Below are 8,763 nucleotides of genomic sequence, written 5' to 3'. Positions count from 1 at the left end.
ATGATACACATCCTCTGATGATACACATCCTCTGATTATACACATCCTCTGATGATACACATCCTCTGATGATACACATCCTCTGATACACATCCTCTCATGATACACATCCTCTGATGATACACATCCTCTGATGATACACATCCTCTCATGATACACATCCTCTGATTATACACATCCTCTGATGATACACATCCTCTGATGATACACATCCTCTGATTATACACATCCTCTGATGATACACATCCTCTGATGATACACATCCTCTGATGATACACATCCTGTGATTATACACATCCTCTGATGATACACATCCTCTGATGATACACATCCTCTGATTATACACATCCTCTGATGATACACATCCTCTGATGATACACATCCTCTGATTATACACATCCTCTGATTATACACATCCTCTGATGATACACATCCTCTGATTATACACATCCTCTGATTATACACATCCTCTGATGATACACATCCTCTGATGATACACATCCTCTGATTATACACATCCTCTGATGATACACATCCTCTGATGATACACATCCTCTGATGATACACATCCTCTGATTATACACATCCTCTGATTATACACATCGCGTAGGCAACTCTCTAGCTTCCATGTAGCTAACCAGTCACCACCAGCCTCCTAGCTAGCTACCCTTTGCCTGGTTAAGAAACACAATAGTTTAATAGTCTAGCTATGTTTTTCTCTCCCTTGAGTAGATTATAGAAAAGTAGACTTGTAGTCTCACTTAACCCTCCCACTTTTCCTACTGCATTTCATATCCAGGTTCTGTGTAGCCAACGTAGCCAAGTCTCTTTTCCTCAGAGAAAACAGGTTGATTCTAGCCCTTAGGCCACCGTTCAAAAGACATGACCCATAATGCCGGCGCTATGTTTTTTCTTTCTATCATGCATTAGCGGGACACATTTTACATTTATAAAACACATTTATAAAACACATTTATAAAACATATCACAGGCCATTCTAAAACTAGGCTACATGCTAACCAGACCGTTAACCAGTTGTTTAGGCTACACCTTGTTCAGTCATGTTACCTCATTAGCTAGCTGTAGCTAACAACCTGGGGCACGTTCAGCAGAACACAACGTTTTGGAACGGTCAGATAGAAATATGCTATGTAGAACAAACATGCCTCTCTAACATGTTAAGTAAGGATTCCCAAACTTTTCACTCAGGCCTTAGCTCCCGTACTTTGTGAAAACTGGTGATACTGGTGATATTGTCACTCTCTCGCTCTCTCGTGTGCAATATCTATGTAGGCTGAATTAGGAATTTACATGGCCAGATAAATGTTCTATAATATAATATTCATCTTATATATGTTTGTCATATTTCTGTGATGTGACTAAAATGAAAGGGAATTTAGTTGATTAAAATGGCCCAGTGTTTTCGTCATTTTGACAATAACTAGACTAAATCATTAGTCAAATGACAGAAGACTAGACTAAATGTAAAAAAGAGTGCCAAAATGAAAACTGTGTTGAGGGATGGAGCTCTGTGACTCCGGGCTGGCTGGCTGGCTGGCTGGCACAGGCAGGGTTGTTATTAGGTATCTAATGAATATTTCATTATTCAGATTGACGAGGAGTCTTATTAAAATATGAAGATGTTGAAATTAATTGTCAATTACAAGTGGAGTGTCTTAATTTGAGGGGTTATAAATGGTTGGAGTGGAGCAGCGGGACGTGTGTGTGTGTGTGTGTGTGTGTGTGTGTGTGTGTGTGTGTGTGTGTGTGTGTGTGGAGCCAACGCAGGGCATCAGCTGTCGTTAGAACCTAATGGGAAATCAGGAAGAGGCGTGTTTTGTGTCGTCGTGGGATACAAGCCTCGGGGTCAGCGATTTGAGGAAGGGGGTGGAGGGGAGGAGTCTTCAGAATTGCAACAAAGCTTGCCCTCAATTGAGAGGGTTGTGGTGTTGCCTTGGTGATGTGGCCAGGTTCCAAAGCTAATGAAGTACCTGTTTTACAGAGGGATGGAAGGAGAGGAGGGAAGGAGAGAGAGAAAGAAAGAAAGAAATAGAGGCATATTTCCAGAGCTAATGAAGTTGCTGTTAAACAGGCCTGACCCCTAATCAGTCCGAATGGTACAGACCACTCGTCTGGAGCAGACAGGGAGAGGACAAGTAGGGGGGAGAGGAGGATTGGTTAGGACTGGAAAGATAGTGAAGGACAAATAGAAGGGAAGGTGAATGAGAGAAAAGGGGGAAAGAGAAAGAGGAAGGAAAACAGAGCTCTGTATAAGAAAATTCTGATAATGCTCGCTCTCTCTTTCTCTCTCTCTCTCTCTCTCTCTCTCTGTCTCTCTCTCTCTCTCTCTCTCTCTCTCTCTCTCTCTCTCTCTCTCTCTCTCTCTCTCGCTCTCTCACCTCTCACTCACTCTCTTTCTTTCTCTCTCTCTCTCTCTCTCTCTCTCTCTCTCTCTGTCTCTCTCTCTCTCGCTCTCTCACCTCTCACTCACTCTCTTTCTTTCTCTCTCTCTCTCTCTCTCTCTCTCACACTCTCTTTCTCTCACTCTCTTTCTTTATTTCTTTCTCTCTCTCTCTCTCTCTCTCTCTCTCTCTCTCTCTCTCTCTCTCTCTGTCTCTCTCTCTCTCTCTCTCTCTCTCTCTCACTCACACACATGTCCATGATGGTTTTAATTAGCTCTAATCTAGCAGCCCTTGGAAAAGCGTCCCTGAGTGACTCAGAGGACTGGTTTCCAGTTCCCATTGCTCCTGTGGGCTCTGCCTAATTGGGCCGAGCTGGGCCGTGAAGAGAGCGTGCCACCGCTGTGTGTGTGAACACAGAGGCCTCCACACACACAAACTCCCATCTCTTGCTTTGTTTTTCTTTTGTTCACTGAGGGCTAATTGCAGTGTGTGTATGTGTGTGTGTGTCTGTGTAACTGAGTCTGAGGTCTTTGTTTTGCTGTCCACTGGCAGAGTTAATGATCATATGATAGATATAGTCTATGTGCCAGCTGGGCATCACTCTTCATGTCTCTGTGTATAATGTGTCTGAAAGGATTAGATAAGTCCAAGCAACATAGCTAATTGTCCATCCATTCTACCAGAGAGCAAGCTACAACCAGGAATGATGATGGTCCCTTTCTGATGATGTCACATCCTGTTTACTTCCCCAGCTGAACCTGGCGTCCAGTGGCTCCCTGCTGAAGAGGGAGAGCGAGGCGTACCCCGAGGGTCTACCTCACCCCCCCACCTCCGCCACCGCCCCCATCACCCCGCTCCGCCAGGGCCCCTCTGTCATCAGCTCCTCCAGCCTGCACTCACACTCACACCCGCACGGCGTGGGCCCCATACGCAGGCGCATCGCTGACAAGTTCTGCACCCCCATCGCCTCAGGTATACGAGAGGGTATGCATACAACCCTCAAAAACACACACTTGTGTACGCACAAACATTTTAATATATACAAGCATACTGGTAAACACATGCTCACAAAGTCTTTCTCACTGACTGACTTATACACACACACACACACACACACACACACACACACACACACACACACACACACACACACACACACACACACACACACACACACACACACACACACACACACATATCTATGACTAACGTGGTGTGTGTTTTCTCTGTAGAGTTGGCACAGAACTGTGAGTTCTATAAGAACGCTGATGTCAGACCTCCCTTCACCTACGCCTCTCTCATACGCCACGTAAGTCTCCTCTCCTCCATTTATCTTCCTCTCTTCCTTTTCTCTTCCTGTCATCTCCTCATCTTCCTTTCCTCCTCCCCTCTCTTCTCTCATTTTAGTTTTGTGATAGCTCCGTTGAGACGTTGTCTAATGTTGTCCCCTCTCTGTCTCTCTCTAGGCCATTCTGGAGGCTCCAGACAGGCAGCTGACTCTTAATGAGATCTATAACTGGTTTACGCGAATGTTCGCCTACTTCAGGAGAAACACAGCCACATGGAAGGTGAGTCCACACACATTCCTACACACACACTCCTCCGCATACACACATGGTCACTCACCTACTATACATACACTGTATATCCACACACACACAGATTAGACAATATTCCTTCCCACACACACACCCACACACTCACACACACACTCGGCAGCCTCAAAAACTGACATGGCCATTGAAACACCAAGCTGTTTTGATGATTATAAGCCATTTTACCCACAATGCCCTGAGTGGAGTGTGTGTGTGCGTAAGTGTGTGGACTCACTCCATGTGGCTGTGTTTCTTTACAGAGAGGTGTTAAATTGACTTACCCCACCCCCTCCCTCCATTCCTTCCTCCCTCTTTTACCCTACCTCCCTCCCTCTTCTTCCCTCCCTCCTGGTCTTCTGAAGAGTTCTGTGAGCTCTGACATGGCCTACGAAGACGATTCCACTTAGCTCAGTGGAAACACATCTCACTATCACAGAGCCTCATTACAGAGTCGCACACACACTCAATGGCTTCTCTCACACACACATTCTCACAAACACACTCTCGCAGTCCATGACTCACACACAGACTCACACACACACACCTGGCTGGACCCTGACAGTGTAGGTGCTGACCCATTTCTACTGAAGCCTCATTCTAATTTGAGTGTCAGCTCCTCCGGAGAGAGGGAGAGAGGGAGATTGAGCGAGAGAATGAGAGAGACAGATGAGAGGAGGGGTGAAGAGGGGGTGTCATGGCCCGAGCCTCGCGCTAATAGCCTTGAATTGGGAAGGGAGGGAGAGAGGGACTAAGGGACGGAGGGAGGGAGGGAGATGCCAGCCAGGAATATCTTTGCCGCCTCATTTCACTTTTATGAAATTTTACAATTAATGTATTCTCCCGCTTCCTCTCCACATAGGACGGGCCCTTTAAATATCTACCTTTATATATTAATATATGTATGGCGTGTCCAGAGGTTTGGCCTGTATTAAATATAGAGGAAGATGTATGTTCATTAATGGGCCTGGTTATTTCATGAGGAGAGCTAGTGTCAGCCATGGGAAGTCATTGATCAGAGAGAGAGAGAGAGGGATGGGAGAGAGAGGATGGGAGAGAGAGGATGGGAGAGAGAGGATGGGAGAGAGGATGGGAGAGAGGGATGGGAGAGAGAGGATGGGGAGAGACAGATGGGAGAGAGAGGGATGGTAGAGAGAGGATGGGAGAGAGAGGGATGGGAGAGAGGGATGGGAGAGAAGAATGGGAGAGAGTTATGGGAGAGAGGGATGGGAGAGAGAGGATGGGAGAGAGAGGATGGGAGAGAGAGTTATGGGAGAGAGGGATGGGAGAGAGGGATGGGAGAGAGGGATGGGAGAGAGGGGATGGGAGAGAGGGATGGGAGAGAGAGGATGGGAGAGAGAGGGATGGGAGAGAGGGATGGGAGAGAGGGGATGGGAGAGAGAGGATGGGAGAGAGAGGATGGGAGAGGGGATGGGAGAGAGGGGATGGGAGAGAGAGGATGGGAGAGAGGGGATGGGAGAGAGGGATGGGAGAGAGGGATGGGAGAGAGGGGATGGGAGAGAGGGGATGGGAGAGAGGGGATGGGAGAGAGGGATGGGAGAGAGGGGATGGGAGAGAGAGGATGGGAGAGAGGGGATGGGAGAGAGGGGATGGGAGAGAGGGGATGGGAGAGAGGGGATGGGAGAGAGAGGATAGGAGAGAGGGATGGGAGAGAGGGATGGGAGAGACGGATGGGAGAGAGGGATGGGAGAGAGGGATGGGAGAGAGGGATGGGAGAGAAAGGATGGGAGAGAGAGTTATGGGAGAGAGGGATGGGAGAGAGGGGATGGGAGAGAGGGATGGGAGAGAGGGATGGGAGAGAGGGGATGGAGAGAGAGGATGGGAGAGAGAGGATGGGAGAGAGGGATGGGAGAGAGAGGATGGGAGAGAGAGGGATGGTAGAGAGGGATGGGAGAGAGGGATGGGAGAGAGAGGATGGGAGAGAGAGGATGGGAGAGACGGATGGGAGAGAGAGGGATGGGAGAGAGGGATGGGAGAGAGAGGGATGGGAGAGAGAGGATGGGAGAGACGGATGGGAGAGAGAGGATGGGAGAGAGAGGGATGGTAGAGAGGGATGGGAGAGAGAGGATGGGAGAGAGAGGGATGGGAGAGAGAGGGATGGTAGAGAGAGGATGGGAGAGAGGGATGGTAGAGAGAGGATGGGAGAGGGATGGGAGAGAGAGAGGATGGGAGAGAGAGATGGGAGAGAGAGATGGGAGAGAGAGATGGGAGAGAGAGGATGGGAGAGAAGGATGGGAGAGAGAGGGATGGGAGAGAAGAATGGGAGAGAAGGATGGAGAGAGGGATGGGAGAGAGGGATGGGAGAGAGAGGGATGGGAGAGAAGAATGGGAGAGAAGGATGGGAGAGAGTTATGGGAGAGAGTTATGGGAGAGAGGGATGGGAGAGAGTTATGGGAGAGAGGATGGGAGAGAGGGATGGGAGAGAAGAATGGGAGAGAAGAATGGGAGAGAGTTATGGGAGAGAGAGGGATGGGAGAGAGAGGATGGGAGAGAGAGGGATGGTAGAGAGGGATGGTAGAGAGAGGATGGGAGAGAGAGGATGGGAGAGAGGGATGGGAGAGAGGGATGGGAGAGAGGATGGGAGAGAGGATGGGAGAGAGGGATGGGAGAGAGAGGATGGGAGAGAGAGGATGGGAGAGAGAGGATGGGAGAGAGGATGGGAGAGAGGATGGGAGAGAGGGATGGGAGAGAGGGAGAGGTGAACTGCAGACTGTTCAGTCATAGAGCGTTAAACAGTGATTTAATTTCTCCAAGGTTCTGAATATGGTTGAGAACTGCTTTTTATGGGTAGAGAGCAGGGTCACATTCAGTAGAATATATTACAGCAAAAATATCATTTAAGAGTCTGTCTTGAACTTTTGGTGCCAATGTGGTACCTTTAAGAATTCTAATATCACATTGAGGACAATATTTGAAGGGCTGTACGCTGAAAGGTAAGAACTACAAGTGTGCTGTGTGGGCACAGTGACACACACACGCCACCTCTCTAACACCCCTACCTACCTCTCTTTACCTCCACGCCTCTCCAATACTAACACGAGCCTTACCCATACCTCTCTTTTCCACCTGTCTTCCTTCTCCCCTTTTCCACATTTACCCTTACCCTTCTCTACACCTCTCCTCGCCCCAACCTCTGCAGGATGTGTTGTGTTTATGTGTGTGTCTGCTGGGTGTGTGTGTGTGGCGTGTGCTGTGACCTGCTGTAAATGACTGCTAATGTTTTAACTGTGCGAATTAGGCTTTCATCACGGAGACAAATGCAAATAGCAGAGAATAGCAGAGGAGCAGAGGATGGTGGGGTGGCAGGCTGAGATTGGGGTCATACTCATTTACAAAACTGAGCATCACGGCTTGAAAGAGAGGGGGGGTGAGGAGAAGAGGGGCGGGGGTGGTCTGGGGCTGATTATGGTTTGTGTAATTATGTGTGTGTGTGTGTGTGTGTGTGTGTGTGTGTGTGTGTGTGTGTGTGTGTGTGTGTGTGTGTGTGTAATTATGGTGAGGAGTGATGCGCGCTCTGCCTGTCCCTCCCTCACGGATTAAAAAAGCGTGTCAGAGAAAATATGCAGGATTTAATTATAGACAAATTAAAATTGGTAATGAAATTGGGCATGAACAAACTACAAACAGCAGATGAAAAGGGAGGACGGTCCCTAGGGGAGTGAGCTGCAGATAGCGGTGTGTGTGTATGTATGTGTGTATGTAGATTGTGGCTGATTAAAGACGTTTTAAAATAAAACTAGGGGAGGGGATGCACCTTCTTGTCTTATTTCCATGCCACAGACAGAATGTTTAGTGTGTCTCTACCATGCTCCTGTGTTTAGTGTGTCTCTACCATGCTCCTGTGTTTAGTGTGTCTCTACCATGCTCCTGTGTTAGTGTGTCTCTACCATGCTCCTGTTGTTTAGTGTGTCTCTACCATGCTCCTGGTGTTTAGTGTGTCTCTACCATGCTCCTTTGTTAGTGTGTCTCTACCATGCTCCTGGGTTTAGTGTGTCTCTAGCCATTGCCCTGTGTTAGTGTGGTCTCTACCATGCTCCTGTGGTTTTAGTGTGTCTTCTACCCTGCTCCTGTGTTAGTGTGTCCCTCCTACCATGCTCCTGTGTTTTAGTGTGTCTCTACCATGCTCCGGTGTTTAGGTGATGCCTACCATGCTCCTGTGTTTTAGTGTAGTCTCTACCATGCTCCTGTGTATTAGGTGTGTCCCTCTACCATGCTCGGTTTAGTGGTCTCTACCATGCTCCTGGGTTTAGTGTTGTCTCTACCATGCTTCCGTTGTTTAGTGGTCTCCTACCATGCTCCCTGTATTTAGTGTGTACCATGCTCCTGTGTTAGTGTGTCTCTACCATGCTCCTGTGTTTAGTGTGTCTCTACCATGCTCCTGTGTTTAGTGTGTCTCTACCATGCTCCTGTGTTTAGTGTGTCTCTACCATGCTCCTGTGTTTAGTTTGTCTCTACCATGCTCCTGTGTTTAGTGTGTCTCTACCATGCTCCTGTGTTTAGTGTGTCTCTACCATGCTCCTGTGTTTAGTGTGTCTCTACCATGCTCCTGTGTTTAGTGTGTCTCTACCATGCTCCTGTGTTAGTGTGTCTCTACCATGCTCCTGTGTTTAGTGTGTCTCTACCATGCTCTGTGTTTAGTGTGTCTCTACCATGCTCCTGTGTTTAGTGTGTCTCTACCATGCTCCTGTGTTTAGTGTGTCTCTACCATGTTCCTGTGTTTAGTGTGTCTCTACCATGCTCCTGTGTTT

General features: G+C 48.1%; 1 protein-coding gene across 5 annotated transcripts in view; it reads left to right on the top strand.

The window, feature by feature from the left end:
- The window catches only part of foxp4 (forkhead box P4), a 68,095-nt gene that overhangs the window by 33,715 nt on the left and 25,617 nt on the right, over positions 1-8,763 (top strand). For 3 of the 5 annotated variants that reach the window (XM_029694197.1, XM_029694199.1, XM_029694196.1), the window contains exons 9-11: positions 3,155-3,386; positions 3,635-3,711; positions 3,869-3,970. In XM_029694197.1, coding sequence (XP_029550057.1) covers positions 3,155-3,386; positions 3,635-3,711; positions 3,869-3,970 — 411 coding nt within the window. The remainder of the gene's footprint in view (positions 1-3,154; positions 3,387-3,634; positions 3,712-3,868; positions 3,971-8,763) is intronic. The other 2 variants (XM_029694200.1, XM_029694198.1) reach the window with 1 other exon arrangement.

This window comes from Salmo trutta, chromosome 16 (assembly GCF_901001165.1).
Source record: "Salmo trutta chromosome 16, fSalTru1.1, whole genome shotgun sequence".
Lineage (NCBI taxonomy): Eukaryota > Metazoa > Chordata > Actinopteri > Salmoniformes > Salmonidae > Salmo > Salmo trutta.
Note: the sequence above shows the minus strand (reverse complement) of the source record. Positions and strands in the feature narration are given on the sequence as shown.